Source organism: Myzus persicae, unplaced genomic scaffold (assembly GCF_001856785.1).
Source record: "Myzus persicae strain clone G006 unplaced genomic scaffold, MPER_G0061.0, whole genome shotgun sequence".
In the NCBI taxonomy this organism is placed as follows: domain Eukaryota; kingdom Metazoa; phylum Arthropoda; class Insecta; order Hemiptera; family Aphididae; genus Myzus; species Myzus persicae.
The window spans coordinates 60,741-78,975 of NW_019103928.1; the positions used below are offsets into that span (position 1 = coordinate 60,741).

At 27.8% G+C, this 18,235-nt stretch overlaps 1 protein-coding gene across 1 annotated transcript in view; it reads left to right on the top strand.

Moving 5' to 3' along the window:
* Positions 1 to 18,235, top strand: part of LOC111036458 (tachykinin-like peptides receptor 99D) — an 84,336-nt gene that overhangs the window by 8,912 nt on the left and 57,189 nt on the right. Inside the window, exon 3 of the mRNA XM_022318483.1 lies at positions 12,938 to 13,088. Coding sequence (XP_022174175.1) covers positions 12,938 to 13,088 — 151 coding nt within the window. The remainder of the gene's footprint in view (positions 1 to 12,937; positions 13,089 to 18,235) is intronic.

Consider the following 18,235-nt stretch of genomic DNA (forward strand, 5'->3'; position numbering starts at 1 on the left):
GTAAATAGAAAAGCACTTTTTTTTTCATTTCGATAAATATAATCTATTTCTGTTCATTTTACATAGCTAACTATAATACTATTTCATTATTAGTTTATTATGCATGATGATTTGTTGAGTTGAAAGAAACAATATGAAAAACTAATTTTCAACGTAAACAATTATTTTGAAATTAATACAACGCGTTTACCTAGTCATAAAAAATGATTATAATTTGTTACTGATGAAACAATGATGTTGACATGTACAAACAACCATAATATCGTATTGTATAAAACATTTTATTTACTCCCTAGAAACACTATAGGGTGGATTGTTAAATTCGGAAATAATTTTGATTTCAGCAAGTCGTTCTGGTTTACAGTTAATACCTACTATAAAACTATATATTATATTTTAATACCACCATCAACTATAAATCCTATTACAAACGTGGAATGTCTGATCAGTAAAATCTACAAGAGACTATGTGATTATTAAATTATAATGTATAATCTTCTTGTATCAAAATATGCTACTACAATTTTAAATATTTGTAAATATTATTATTATTATATTATTATTAATATTAATATTATATATAATATTAGTAAATATTTGTTTAATCAAAATGCACACAAAAGAAATAGGTAGCTACTATAGTACAAATAATGTTGATCTTTCTTATTTGTCTCACAAATTTAAATATAGATCTTGTAATTTAAAACTAATTTATGTACTAAGATAATCACATTCCAACTATTTCAGAGTGTTATAGTCTATTTGGTTTTTTGAAGAAAAATACATTCTGAAGAGTTTCAAAGTCGAAATGGTAACTTATATTTTAACAAATATGTATCAAAACTTGTATTGGATAATTAGAAACATAAAAAAATTAGATTACTTCTGACCAATTATTCAATTAATTATTAATTTACTCGATAGTGATTTTATTTAGAGTGGGATGACTGGCAAGTTTTGAGGATCTAACAACAAATACGTACAATACAACTTAAATAAAAGTAACTTGTTTTATTAAAAAACAGTGAGTAACCCCATTTTAAAAAATCATGATTTAAAAAATTATATCATCAAGATGACGACCATCAGCAACAAAACATTTTTGGAAGTAAACTATGAAGTTTTCGGAATATTTAAGTTGGCATGACCATGATTTTATAAAAACTATGAAAATATAGGAAGAAAGTGAGCCGTCGTAGGATGCCTTGCAGATACGAAACATTGAAATTATTTTGCATAGAAAATACGCATGAAAATTGAAAGGATAGTTTATCAAAGGAAATAAAAATAAACATGTCATAATCATAAACAAAATATTCAGATTTTTTAAGAAAAATGATTCTTTTTTTAAATGCACGTTAGATGTTTTACATCAAAAATAGTTAAGACCAAAAGTAATATTTGAAAATTGTTAACTATGTTTTAAAATTTAAAATTATTAATTATCATTGAAGCTACCTATTATTTAATGTCATTGTACGGTTGTGATATTATAATATTATATTATACAGCCAGCCGTTAGTTACAAACGTTTTTGTTTTTCAATTAGAACGAGTAAAAACTGTCTGTCTAAATCCTATATATAGTCATTGTCAGACATTTTTAACTTACCAACACAAATGAAATTCAAAAAGTTGAAAAAAAAAGATCCGATATAGTGACTGAATAATTAACTTATAAATGAATTATTTTTGAACTACTGTGCACACATCTCACGATTGTATACACAATGCACGATGAAAATACTAAGTTAACTAAAATGTAATATCATATCAAAGGTAGCATTTCTACGTGCGAGTACTCGTATTATAAAATACAACAATTTTACTCTGTTCCTTTTATACATAAAACATGTTTCGCGTAGATTAAATAACGTTATCTTTACCTTTTTATTTTAGATAAACTTGCATTGAATGATGCTTACATGAATGTAAAGCTTTGCGTATAATAATGCATCACGTTATTAAAATCTAATGACATAATATAACCGACATAAATCATAACAATAATAGTATGACATTCAACCAATCCGATGATTATTTGATTTGACAACCATTTTGTGCTTAGACGCCTATCGATATTTCTTTTACAATTAAAAAAAAAAACATTATTGAATTCAAACACGTCCTCGAGAATAAATTGGTCATTGGATCATCGAAAGTTACGATTGCATTTAATGGAAATTTGTTTTGCATTTTTCACTTATTAAATTCCAGTTTTACGCAGTCAATAAACTCATCTTCTTTATTGTCTTGCCGACGATATATTTTCTTTATTGGCGACTATTATATTATAATATATTTTCAGTTATTTAATGGTATTAGTTCCTATCGTAAAACGTTTGTGGATTTAAGATTCAACTACACAGTCTCCGAATATTAATGTAGATAAACTTTATTATTTACATAGTAGTTTTTTCTTGAACCTTGACTGCCTATAATAATATTTTCACAAAATATGCATTCAGACGGTCAAACGTTGTTTTTTACCTTTTTTTTTCGTGACTTATTCTTTTATATTAAGTTTATGTTTCATAATTCATACTTCTTCAGTATATTTTGGCCTGCTGACGACTGCAGTAATATAAGCAGTAAGTATTATAGAGATCATCCGTCTTAAGACTAACTTCCATGTCTTGTATAATTGTTTGATGGTATAGGTGTTGTTAGGACACAAACTAACTAAATACAAAATAACTTATACATTTCGGAATTTTGGCAAATACTAAATTCTGCCTATATATATTATCTTCAATATTTTTTAAAAGCTATAGAAAAACATCTTATATCATCCTTACACCATACTTACATAAATTACATCAACCTTGTATTACATTTTAAGATTTTTCAAAATGTGCACATTTTTTTATTCACAATTACTGATGAAACTTTTAAAAATTCGAAAATTGAATACGACTCCTAAACAGCGCTAAGAGATTCAAAATATTTTAAAAATCATACCACGGATACGCAATATGTATACCCTCGTTTTGAGAAAATTAAGATTACCTACAGTGATTCGTTTTTTACAACAAATTAGGATAATCGATTTTTTCGAACACTAGTTTTGCACAAAAATTATGTTTCTTCCAAATTATTAAGAAAAATCTGTTGGAATTGTAATGTTAAGCTCTCAATGCCAACTAGATTCAGTTTCTTACCGGAAAAAAAGTATTGACGTTTCTAATCAACGCCTTTGACTACTAGATATTTGTTGGTCCAAACCGGTGTGAAATTACCTAACATTATACCAAAACTGAGGTAATGACCCATGTAAATGATAATACATGATATAGCATTATGATTTACACAAACTCCCAGGGTTCTTTTTCACACACCAGTTTGAATGACAGAATTTCACACACACACACACACACACGACACACACACACACACACACACACACATCATTGTAAAATCAATACACTCATCGCTCCGATCAGAATCTAAAAAATGTAATAAAACAAAAAAAAATAGAGAATATAATATAATTAAATACGTGTGACCCGAACGAATTCACCCATTATTATAGTATAATATCATCATTATGTTATAACCGTAGGCACAAATGGTAAGTTACTAATAAAAAAAAACAACATTTTAAGGTTAATAAATTAAAAAAATCATTTAAGGTTCTCGGTGTGTTGATGAGTATTGGCGATAGTTGAAACGATATTGTAGGAAAAATGTCAAGATTGAAATAATTGTGGTTACATGCGATTATGTGAAATGTCAAAGTTTAACTCGATTGACATCGGGTGAAAACTATTTACACGGTACCTATACAGTGCAGTATCACTGCGGTCATCTCACGGTACTTTGAAAAAGTTTAACGGGCTTAAAAGTAGGACAGTAGCTATTATCACGTAGACGTGTGGTTTGTTGTTTGCCAAACACCATTGAATCATGATACTTTTCATTCGACGGAGGACATTTTAAAAAGTGCAATGTTACAATGGAGTAGATTCGGAAGAAATAAAACATTGACGTTTGCAACAATAGTTTAATACAGTATATGGACCGTACTACTCGGAGAATGGTAGTTATTTACTTGCTGTTCAACTGTTCACTTCAATGAGTATATATAACACTATCTGTCCCGCCTTTCGTTGCTCGTGCCAAAGATCCGATTAAAAAAAAGTATACACAATATTTCTAGTGATTATTATAGTAGAAAAAATATAATATGGGACCCGTAGCAACCCTACAAATTACCGAAAAAATATTATTTGAATTTAAACATTAAGCGAAAAACATTATAAGATGCTCTTGATATAATTTTTTATTGAAAAACGTTCAGTAGTTTATAAGTCTATTAACATTTGATAAACCGATACCCAAATTAATGATATGTTATATATACATACTTATATAAGTATGTTTGCCATTGGATACAAGTGTTACAGCAGTACTTGAAGTAGAGCAGAGGTTCCCAAAGGTTCCCTAACCTTTTTTCACTCGCGGCACCCTTTAGTATTTTCTAAAAATCCATAGGCACCCTATATAGTAGTATATCCTGATCTTGTGTACTTCATTGCCCGTTGAAAATGTCAATTGCATTAGAAATAGCACTTGGTATGTAAATCGAACATGTAGGCAGTTAATATTATACTCTCTACATTTTACTGATATCTCCAAAAACGATTTGAAATTTTTACAAAATAAGTTAAGTAGTTTTTGAGTACCCGCCTGTATGAACACCAGTATATAACTGTATACATCCAACCCTCGTATTTGTTTTAAGATGTAATTTCTTTATTTGAAACCATAAACCAGAATATTTAATGCATAATTTTACCTCATCTGCTCAAGTAACCAATGACAATAAATACTCATTTTTCCTATCACTATTATAGTGCTATAGTCCGTAAGCTGTAACCAACAGCAGCCATTTATGAACAAAAATTGTCGATCATAAATCTCAAAATCTTTTCTTAAATGTTCAATAAAAAAAAATAATTGCGATTTATGGAGATAAAAACTACCCAATATTTTAAATTAGGCTGAATCACACACATGGGGCATAATTTTCAAGCGCATTGCGCGTAAACTCGTTGTATGGGTCATTTTCATAAATAACGATTCAAAACTAATCATAATGATAATATAATATGTAACCAATGAAAACCCTATAGATAAAAAAGAAACAAATTCTTTTTTTTATAAACGAGAGGACTAAAATAATGTGTACTCTACCATTCAGCTACAGGGGTTGAACAAATAGGATTTTAACACCCTCCAATTTTCAATAAATGCATTTATATAACTTTGATTGAAAACAATAAAATAGTCTTTGGTCCCTCAAAATGTTTGACAAAATCGATTTTTGGTGTTAACTCAAAAACTAATAAGCGTTGGCACATTATCTATTTTTTTTCTAAAAATAACCATTCATTTTTCAAAAAACTTGAAGTTTTAATGTAACCTCATAAGTGTTTTCTTACCATAGATAAAAAAAAAAATGTTAAAAATACAAAGGCATGACTTATTTTCAGTTCTAATTTCCATAAAATTCATCGAAACCACGAAAATATTCACAATAGAAATGATTATGATAAATAATAAAATTTGTAATTAGTCTCGTGTCATAGGCCCATACATCCCCAGATTATTATCATGGATACATTATCCTTGGAACACAAAATTAAATAGCTTAAATACTACTAGTACAAATATCGATTCCACATTGATATCCAATTTAGAGTTTAAAAGATGGGTTCTCGTTTGAAAAACAGAAATTTGTACTCCGTTAGATACTTCTTAGGAACAACTAAAAACTTCAAGTATTTGAAAATATCGTTTTTAAGTACCTAGTTATATTTAAAAATTTCAAAAATCAGATTTTTGCCTAACTGCATTATTGAAGAAGAAAAAAAGGGGTGAGCATGTTTAGGAAATCGTCCTATAGCACATAACGTGTATTATGCATGAAACATGTATTCAAGTACACTAGTGCAGCGGTGCCGCACCCTTAGAGCTTGATCAATTTTCTTAAAAACGTGACCAGCCAAAAAACCTAATCCTAATTTACTATTACAACTACGTATATAGTATATACGAATTACTAGTTTGGGTCAGTTGTATGGTCAATCGGACTGAGTAGTACTTTTTATAAAGTTCAGCGCCATTCTTACTGTATATAGATATCGATCGACTGCACAGATGCGGTGGTCAGAATAAATATATTTATTATATTTTCTGACGAGTCCTGGGGTACAACAAAAATACTCCACAAAATATTTCTATGAGTTTGAAACATTATTAGATGATTATCCGGGACGTCAATTCGAAGATTTTGAGGATCGATTTGTTTTATTTGATTGAAGTGGCGACAAAAAAATTATAAACAAAATATAATTAACAATTATTAAGGAGAAATAATTGTTCGTCATATTTTTGTAAACTGTGTCCTGCATATAAATAACATTATTATAATTGTACCTGTATATTATAAGACTGCATATTTAATATTCTAGTTAACAATCATTTAAAAAAATGTTATTATATTATCTTTTTTAATATACATTTTTTTCAATATCAACTTAAAAATAAAGTGTCTAGTGTGTAAATTGTAATATTTGGATGACCCGCAATGAAATGCGGTTGACGTTTTATCAAGTATCCCAAATATATTATATCATATTTACACATCACATTATAATAACATGCAGTACAAACTCGATGACACTTCAATGTGCATATGATGAATGCCTTGTCACACCTAATAAAATACATCCCGAAAATAGATATATTTTCTTATTTTGCGATCGAACATTCAGAATTACGCAAATTCGTATTGATCGATTACCGGTGGATTTCGCAGGAGAAAAATGATTCAAATAGCATACTTACTACGTTCGAATATCTAAACGTCGTTCTAATAGAGGTGGAAGAAATTGTATGGAACACGAGTGTTCTTGGAGGGGTCCTGTAATTTTAAAAAATAAAATAAATAACAATTAATATTTGTTAAAATACAAACAAATCAAAAGTTATATCATTTGATTTCTTAAAAATTGGAGGGTTTTTATAAATTATTTTTTAAACCCCCTATAAGTAGCTAAAATAATATTTGTTTTGTTTATTTGTAGAGTTTCTATTGGTCACATATATTATATCATCACTATTATAATAATCACTAGAAATGTTATAGTATTCTTATTTTTTCATTTGAACAGTGTGTAATGTACAATAGTACATTCATACAAATTTGTTTATTCATGAACTCTTGGCGATATCCATTGAATATTACCATAGTTTGTCTCGGGGGTTGATTTTTTTAAATGTCGAAATACACGTTATGGTACGTATGCAATAAAACGCTACTTGTGTTATTATTAACTTTAAACCCCACAAAACTTTTTTGCTAAGTGATTCTAATAACCTAATCAAATCTAATAAACTGCCGAAGAACCAGCCATTTTTTTTAGAATATAATGAACAGAATGAACTCGGGTCACTGGTTAATACATTAGAATATACGGTTTTGAAGTTTGAGTAGGTACTGTTGTTCGATATGGCTTTATTTTCTATTATAATCTTAAACACATGTTGATCCTTTTTATCAACATTTAACTACCTAGTCAACAAGGAAAGATTGTTAAAGTATGATTGATGAATAATGAGTATACAGTAAAACATCCTTATAATGGAAAATAAAAACAGTCCCGTATAATCTATATTCCAGATAATTTAACGAAAAACAAGTTTTGGTTCTTGGTACCAAACGATACGGTATAGGGAGAGTTAATTGTAATTTATTCTTGAAAATTGAAAGGACTATTTTCATTGCATGGATACGAAATCGTTTTATTTTCAAGTAACTACGATAACGCATGAATAATTATGTAGAGTTAAAATAAAAATAAAAATGTTTGTATGCTAGTACAACCTAACTTGCCTAAGAATGAGGTAAAGTGTAATGTTTCAATCACCAAGAGTTGAATTCTGAGAATCATCAATTTCAAAACTATTTTCTAGTTCTTTTAGCCACACATCGTCACCGTATCTATTCCTTTTATATTTAAAATGTTTGTTGAATTTAAATACATGCGCTACTGTCTTCTATAATCCGATCTAAAAGTAAAACACTTATCCCGGTATAAAATTTGTCACAGTCCTGTATCGCTGTTCCAAGCCGGGTGTTACAGGTGTAACAACCAACATATTCTTAAGGATAATCACAAAACTATGTCCACTTGGACCTGAATATATTATGGATTTTGTTTTGTATTTGGTTTACCTTTTATGGTGCTAAAATTAATTCAATTTAAAAATGATAAGACAGTTAAAAATCCCGATTAAGTAATTTATTTTGACAATGGACGGGTGGGTATAGCCTAAAAACGAAAAAAAAAATAATATTGAAGAGTTTTTACTCACCGAAAACTTATACCTATACTTCATGTACAACAGTACCTATAGTTTATTCGACTCATACCAATGATGATAGTATTAATAATGATAAGAATAATAATAAGAGAGACAAAACTTCACGAAGTGACGTAGACGCTAAGTTTTCATTACACATTAAAATTTTTTTTTCTTTAAAATTATTTTACTAGGCCATCTGTTACATATTTGAACAATAAGCTTAAAATATGGTAATAAATAAAAATAAAATATTACATGGAATTACGGAGCGCAGAAGCCTCCCAGTGGAGGTAAGTAGGTACCTTTTTAATTGTAGAATAATATAATAAAATAACGGTCATTCGCCGTATTGTCGTAATATGGGAGAAATGAATACAATATTATTACCTACGTAAATAATTATATTACTAATAACCAGGACTCGTGAGTTCAAGCATTTGCATGTTTTTCTTACAACACAGGAACACATGCTAACAGAGATACAAATTACATGACAATAGTAATAAATATATAAAGTTTAATAGTGCATGTTTTTGCATATTTCGAGTGTAAAGGCATGTTTGGCATATAGTAGATTTTTAGACTTATAAAAAAATATGATTAGTAAATAAATATTTGAATTTTTTTTATTTTTTATTCACTTTTCAATTTACAAAATTGTAGGATTTTTTTCGATTTTTTTTTATGACCATTATATAATAACACACAGATTTAATAATAATAACGTAATAATGACAACTAAGTGTTAATCTGTAAAGTTAGGGTTTTGAGTGCATAAAACGTATACAAATTATAAGAAATTAAATTCTTATCAAAAAAATGGATATATTTTATTATTTAAAAATTTGCCTATGATTTTCTTATACCATGCATATTTGAGGTGCATAATCTAAAAATCTTGGTGCATATAAATGCATATTTCTGAATTTTTAGTGCATATTTTAATGCATATTTTGCCAATATGTAGCGCATGAATGAATGCTAATTTATGCATTGTTTAATGCATGAACTTATACGAGCCCTGCTAATAATAAACACTGACCAGATATGAATTATAGAACATATCTACCCACATTACTTCAGGGGTTTCGGAAAACAAAACCTCATATCACTGTTTGACACTCCAAGCCTTGGGGAATGGGGTTCGTCTACTCCATGTTGGGACTTAATCAACCATAAAGGTTTAGACTTGGTTACAAGCGAATATCATTTTTTTCGTGGGCGATGTATATCTCAGCGTCCAAGAAAACCATCATGAGGTCAAGGACAGTATCAGAAGGAGAAGAAATATTTATTAAGGCAATTGATGAACATTAGACCGATGGAAAAATTAAACCGTTTTTATGTCATAATAAAACAATAGTTATACATTATAATATAAAGAAAATATGTGTTGAATGTATTAATTTCAATACGCGAGAACTCGTTCTGATTTGAACGTTACAATTATAAATTGTTCCAAGATGAAATTAGATATTATATGTTTGTAAGTTGGACTATTGGCAAAAAAATATGTCATAAACATGATGATAATATTATGACGGAGTTTAATTGTCTGTCATTAGTTAGGTTAGGGAATAAGGCAAGTCGACAATTGAAAATGTTGCAGGATATTTCAAAAATAAAATATATAAGTACTCAATTAATATTTTCTAATTTTTACATACGCGTAATTCTCATAATTTATATGCTCTGCAGTCTGCACATTAGCAAAACGATGACAAGAGTTTTGTTAAATTAATACATTTTGCAGGCCAACTATTTTGTATATCTCGTATACAAAATATATATTTGTTTAACTTTTGCAAAAATACTAAAAACGTATCACATATTATAAAATGTTTATAAAAAAAACTTGCAAAACTATATAATAATATAATATAAACATACATTTGTTTACTATGAAATATAATTTTCGAAACTAATAACAGTAAATCTTTAAAGTTTAAAACATATTTCACATTGTCAACGTGATTTGAACAGCGTTAATTATTGTGTTTATAATTAATAAGTTTTTCTATAAATATGCAAGAAAGTTCAACCAATAATAATAATAATAATGATAATAATAGTAATAATAATAGTGTATTTAAATATCCAATAGCATACCTATTATTTGAACCGATGACGCTATAAATCATTAACAACTGCTCCTACACAATCTCCGTAATGGCTTTTGGATAACTAATAAAAAGAACAAAATATTTTTAAATTTTAGATACAGAATTATACCAACTTCCACATGGGTTAAACGCAGATGACAGAATGATTCATTGTGAACTTATATTTTCTAAAGCCTATGCCGGGTTACGTAATAAATTGAAATAGATATATACTGCAACTGTCAGGTTAAAAATAGCGGGATGTGAACAACGAACTCGAATTACTGAGTGTATTGACGGAAATCCTACGTCACAGTTGGCGGTCTCGTTGTCTGAGAAAATAATGTTCTAAAATTCGGATCAAAAGTATATGGCATTGGTTTGGTTCGAAGAATCGAATTTTTTTTAGAATCGTCCATCAAATTGTAGTTTTTCTACTGAATATAGTTAAATATTTCCATAACAGTATGACGTCAATATCAAGAGACAACTTAATATCTATAGACACATTTTCTAGTGGAAAAAATGCTCTGATCTTTATCTTTTTTCAGCAAATTAGATATAATTGGTACTTTGTGAAAGTCAAAATTAAAAATTCTCAATATTTTTTTTAAATAATTGATAAAGACAAAAAATGAATGCTAGCATTTGATAAAATTGTAATGTAAAATAATAAATTGTTTAGTAACATTTGTCACCAAAAAATAAGATGGTATACACGCATAGACTAAACAATTTGATGATTTAAAAATGTAATACATGATTTCTTATTTTGTGAATACTGAAAAAAAAAAATAATAATTTCCTAAAATATACTTTGTATAGGCAGACTGTCTTCTGAATCGTTTTTCGTATGCAATGGTTTATCGTTGAACTCAAATTTAACACATATATTACTATAAATTACTCAATGACAAGATACACCGACACCTACTGAACATACTTCCCAACTTCTTTTAAAAAAATTGCCACATTGTATAAACTTTATTATTTAATTTTCTTTAAGGTTGATTTTTAACTAACAGTTTGTTTGTGTTTGTAGTTCAAGTTAGTTTTCTTAAAGATTATATTATGTGCACTCATCGAAAAAACAGCATTGAATCAATATTAGAAGATTGAAATACCAAAAATGGAATATCAATAAAAGTGAATAATAATTGAAAGTTCGATTATAAAATAGTTTGTCATCGAAGATTTTTGAAGAAGATTAATTGCTTTGTTTTATCTTCGTGGTTCCAATAAATTAATTAACCATATGAGTAATAATATTGCTTTATCATCTTTTATAATATTTTGAATTTTTCAAGGCGATAGCAAAAATACCATCAATATTCAATATGATGTATGACTTGTATATTATTATTTGTTATAAGACAAAATATTATTATAAATATTATAATGTTTCAATATTAACAATACCACAAAGTTAAAAATATGTTCTACGTAAACAATAAAACTTAATAAACAAATAACAAAACATGATTTTACTCTTTTTAGCAAGCTTTATACAATACACCGCACACAATGTATACAAATATTGTCATAATCTTATTAAAGCGTAATATTTTATATTTACGTTTAATAATTATAATATACTTACTTAAAATTATATTGTTTATCTTGTATTTGTAATTGTATAAGGTAATTAAACGTTGTATGACATAGTATAATAGACGATTTAATTACCTAACTTACCATTCAGCAAATATTGTATAAATTAATTTTCTGTATACTTTTCTAATATGGTAAAAGATGGTGGGTTTTTTGTATTTTAAATAAGACATGATTCAATGTTAAAACTTAATATTAGATTATCTGTGATATATTTGTTTTGTGGAACAAAAGAGTGGTTTCTACTAGTTATATTGAGTTTCAAAATGTACTTGTATTGCATACATACAACTAAACCGCTTAAATGAATATCAAAGTTGAAGATTAATGTTTCGTTAGAAGTTTTCATAATTATATATCAAACTCAAAGGCGTCTGATTGCTAAAACCGTTTATTGTGAACGCAAAAGGGATTCTTGAATTTATTGTCATAAAATGCTTATGAAATAAAAAGACAAAACAGAAGTATAAAAAAAAAACAAAGAAAATAAATAAATTTGATCTTGAGGTATGATTAATGAACATAAACTCACAACAATATAAAAACATTCAACGTACATATTATAAAACTTTTACTTTCAAAACGTTATCAAATACAGAAAAATAAAACTAAAGTATAACTATGACACAATATATTATGTTTTCTCGTTGAAAATTGTATTATTATTACATAAAATTGTCCGTAAACATAGTTGGAAACTTGAAAAAATACTATAAAGGCATATTACAGCCTATATATGTGTATTCGAACATTATATTTTGCTACGCACACAGTGCCTATTTTGAAGTACGAGTATGCACGAAAATTAAAATTACACAAAATATTACATTATACATTTTCATTTATTTTCAGTTATAACGTTTCGTTTATGATAATTACGTATTTCATTCCCATCGGACTGATGGGTTTCACCTACGCCATGATCGGTCACGAGCTGTGGGGAAGTCAGAGCATCGGAGAATGTACACAGAGGCAGCTGGAGCACATCAAGTCCAAGAGAAGAGTGAGTTTTAAAAAAAATAAAAATAAATTTAAGCGCATAATAAGGCAAAAAATTCCCTTTGCTGTTAACGATGTAACGCGGGCGGCTGTCCAATTAAAACCGTTTTGAAAATTACATTTACATTAATAAACAAAAACAATCTAGGGAAAATTTTCCCTTCCCTTGCGGTTTATTTTTTGTTGGGATTAAAATATAATACGTATGTCGTTGAAATATATTTATAGTATAAAACAATGTTTTACTGCCAAGTTAAGAGGGATTGAAGTTTAATCCTGTCAGCTGTCGAATTTAACTCGGGTATTTCTGATTTTTTTTTCTCGTGGAATCGTTTGCGTACAATGCCCGTTAACACAACCTTTGAGCATTTCTTTGTCAAAGACATATTGTTCTGAAACCAATAAATATAATGTCGCACTACGCTCGAACGATGATTTTGATATTCGATTCATTACTTAAGGTTAGCTTGCTATTTAATACGAGCTACTCTGCAAATTGTTTTATCATTGGTCGGGGAATTATGGATAAAATGACCAAATATAACTTAACGTATTTATTTTTGTTTTATTATTATGTAAACCGCCCTCATTTGTATTTGTACAACGAATTTGATTGAACGTTTCCATTCGATACATTATTACCAAAGTGTATTGAGTTGAGCGTATTGTTTATTTTAACACCGAAAAAATTATTTGAATTGTGAATTTGTAATATTGTTTTTTTTTTTACTGATTTAAAATAAAAATTATACTATAAACGTGTATCTATTGAATATTGATACAGGATTTTTCTATTACATTGGGATTGTATTGATTTACTTAATTTGAATTTAAACATTTAAACTATTTAGATTTTAAAATTGAAATATGCATTTAAAAACAAATGTTCTGACAATTGTTTAATTGTCTTAAAAGGTTGAAGATCCAGCAGTGTATAAAATATACATAATATCAGTTACTTATCTTAATGGGTTTCTTCATAATATTACGTATTGAATAAATAATATTTAAAACCATTCATGTCTTGGAAGTTTTAAAATAAAGTTAATAATATTATATATTTATTTCTACCCGACGTATACTTATTACTTACATACTTATTTATTCCACTTAATAATAATATCTTCGAATTTCATTTTGTAACAAATGTTTTTGTACGTTTATTATATACAATCTATGCAAAAAATGTAAAGACGAAGAGTATGTTTAAGTGTCTATGTTTAAATTATTAATTAAATTATTTATTATATTATTAGTTTTTTAATTTTTAACTTTTTTAATGTTTAGGTACAATATAAATTATATTATATGCTAATTATTCAAGACAGTTCATAGTGCCTTAATATACAATAATTAATTAATAATGTTATAAATAAATTGTATTTCTTAGTTAAAACATCCAATAATAACATAAGTAATATGAAAAATTAAATTGCTAAGATAAAATTGTTTTCTTTTTTAAATTTTACTGCTGCTATGAAACCTGTATATTCATTTATTATTTAAAAATGTGATCTATAAATATAAGTTAAATCAAAAATAATAAATTATAAAAATGAAGTATTACACCAAATAGTATTCTTGTTTTAATATTGCATTAAACGTAAATTCGATAAGTTATATTATAAGTACTTACAATGATTTGACTACATAAAAATTACAAAGTCATTATGGCGTCGTTATGGACGTAATAACGATTTTAACTTCTATACATTTTCTAGATTCCATAAGCATGGAATCGGCTGTAATTATTACCAATTGTTTTAAGTAGGCAATTAAAAATAAGTAATTACTATACATTGCTCCGTGATATAAGTCGTCTACCAATCTTTTTCGATATATTTACTGCAGATAAAATGACCTCAACATAATAGGGCATATCATACAATATATGAAAAACGTAACCGGATTACTATGTACACATAAAATCGGTTTACTGGAAACGCCCATTTCTCATTTACTATTCACTTAAATCATTACAAACCTATCAATTGCATGTCGATAATAATACGACGATACTCGACTTAGAAGCTACAGACCAGAGGGCAAACTGACGCCATAATTGCGAGTAGGTAAAGAGGGAACAGATAGATATAGTGAAATTAATGGAGGCCATCCAAAACTATAAGTTTATCATCAACAAATAATTATAAAAATAATAGATTTTTTCAACTGATGTACTTTGAACTTCCATGTATAGTAAAAGGGTTTTTAATCTAAACAAAACAACTGTTTATTAGATTAAACTAAATTAAATACTTATTTGAAATATTATTTAAGCCTCTAGGTAATATAAAATTGTTACTTGCGTTCGACTTAAAATTGTTTTATAAATCAGTATAAAATGTATATATAATATGAAAAAATGTAGGCATAAATACATTGAAATGACCTATTTATAAAATTAAATCTCAATAGTTAACAATATTTTTTCGATGAAATTAAACGTTTTTGAAAAATAAATAGCCAACCAATGAACAATAAACAAAATAATAGTTCATAATTTCATATCCACCTGCAATAATTCAAGGACCCACATCGCATCATACATTCATACATAATTTGTTTATAAATTTCCTATTCATTACGCTGTGTTCTGAAACTGAATTCAGCGTGAAATCAAAACTCTATTGATTTCAATGTATGTACAGTTTTACAAATATAAAATATAAATAAAAAGTTATAAATTATATGTATTATAATTATTATCATTTGAACATCGATTTTCATTTTTAATTAGATTAAAAATTGGGAAATGTAAATAATAGAGAAATTGATTGCAATCGTCGATATGGCATAGGCGTGCAATAACAATGCAGAGTAAACAAACGTCAGACCTGTACAGAACTCAACAATGTTTTACGAACAAATGAATTCATGTATTTAATCAAAATATTATTAATTTATATAAATAGCTAAATAATACTTTTGTTATTACCTGCAATGAACATGTATTTATAATTGGTCTATCTACAATTCATAATTCATAATGATTTAAGAATTGATATTAAATATCAGATTCTATAACATACACATTTATAATTATTTATTTATGTTTTGTAAATTTCATATTAAAATATTACCTTAAGAATATAAACGTTTTGCATATTATCAACACGATCTTATTTTATCATGTGAAATATGTAACTTCACATTGAGACGACTTACGATTTTAAAATGTTGGATTACTCTTATACAAAAAACTGTTTCATAGAACACCTTATATAGTAGTTCACCGTCCATTACAACTTATTTTTTTAATAGAACTATTAATTTATAGCTATTTTTAATTTAATAATAAAAATACTTTATAGATGGTATCATTTTAATTTAATAACTTTAGCATTGTTTGATTGACATTTGACTAGTACGATTGTAGATACTTAATACTTGTACGGCAACCTTTTTTAAAAACACTCCTGAAGTTCTGAGTGGAACAAGAAATATATTGGTTTTACAATGATTTTCTAACTTATATTTTTTGTCTCTGTTATCAAGTTTTGAAGTGGAAAATGATATTTAATTTTCAAGACATCAGGTCGTTTTCAGTACTAAATTGTATCTAGTTGGTACTTGAGAATTTTCAGTATTTGTCTTTGCAATAGAAAAAAACTAACAAAGAACTACGTATAATTTAAAGTGTCCTCAGAAAAAGACACTGATCCACATGCTACCCATCTCTTGTACACAGAATCACAGAATCCTTTCTTTAAATACATTTATTTATCATTTAAATCAAATTGAACTCAATGACGAGGAGTACTCAAAACCTACTATATATCAGAGCTAGTTCCCTGGATTTTATTTTTTTGAATAAATGTAACAGCTTTCGAATGGTATATACGTATCATCATCTTCTGTCAGTGTGATAAGTTTCGTATCATGACTATACGTTAACATAAATGGTGATTTTAATTCATGTAACCTTAGCAATTAGTGACATCTATAATAACATATTATACTATGAGGTAGAACAAGAGTCAATATCCTAGATTGTTCAAACGTTCTAACTCAATATCTTATTTTGACATTTTTTCGTCCTTACAATCTCAACTATTTCAAGTTGTAAAAAAAAACGAAACACAATCAACTTCTCAAACAAAATTTCGCATAATGCGTTATACCTGTATATTACTTATATTTGTGTTATATACATATTATGTATACATAAAATCCCACATAAAACGAGTTTACGTGCAATGCACTCCAAAACTTCTCGACCGATTTTGATAAGATTATGCGCAATGTGTGTGATTTAGACTTAAAATATAGGATAGTTGTTATCTCGATCAATCGCCCTTAATTTGTTTTATTGAACATTTCGAGATTTATAATGGAAATTTTAGTTTATAAATGGCTGCTATTGATTACAGCTTACAGATTATAATACTATAATAGTAATAAGAGAAATTATTATTCATTGTCATTGGTTACTATGGTATATGAGGTATGCGCATGGCAAAATGGTCGTGTTTATGGTTTCGAATAAAGAAATCATGTCTTAAAACAAATATGAGAGTCGAATGTGTGTTTGTAGCTCGTATAGGAGATGGGAATTCAAAAACTACTAAACCGATTTTGTGAAAATTTCAAATCGTCCTTGGAGGTGGTTAGGTTAGCCTATCGAATGACGAATTGAACAGAAATTTTGAATCATAATAATATAATATAGAGTTGGTATTTTTAAAGGTGGTCAACGAAGTGCACAGGGTCAGCTAGTATTATATAAATGTGGGTGGCTCGCAGTACTCATAATATAAAATTAGTTATTCAATATAAGCTAAAATGTATGACTCACTTAAGTGTGATTTTTGTCTAAGCGAGTGAGACAATAGCAGTTGTATAATTGCGTTTTGTGATTTGACGCCAGCCACCGAGTAGTAACAGCAAGACGCATTTCGTCGTAACCATTTGATTGGCCTTTTGGTGCATATGTCTGGTGTATTGTGCAGCATGTTTATTATTGTGAAATGTGAATGTTTCAACCATATACTACGGGAAAACAAGGAGTGAAGGGGATGAGATAACCCGTCGAAGTGGCCAATGGCAACGGCGCAACTATAGACACCTACCACAGTTCCAAGTATGGATACAAAAGGAACGACCGTGGGGAATGATCGATGTACATACATAATATATACCCACCGGCCA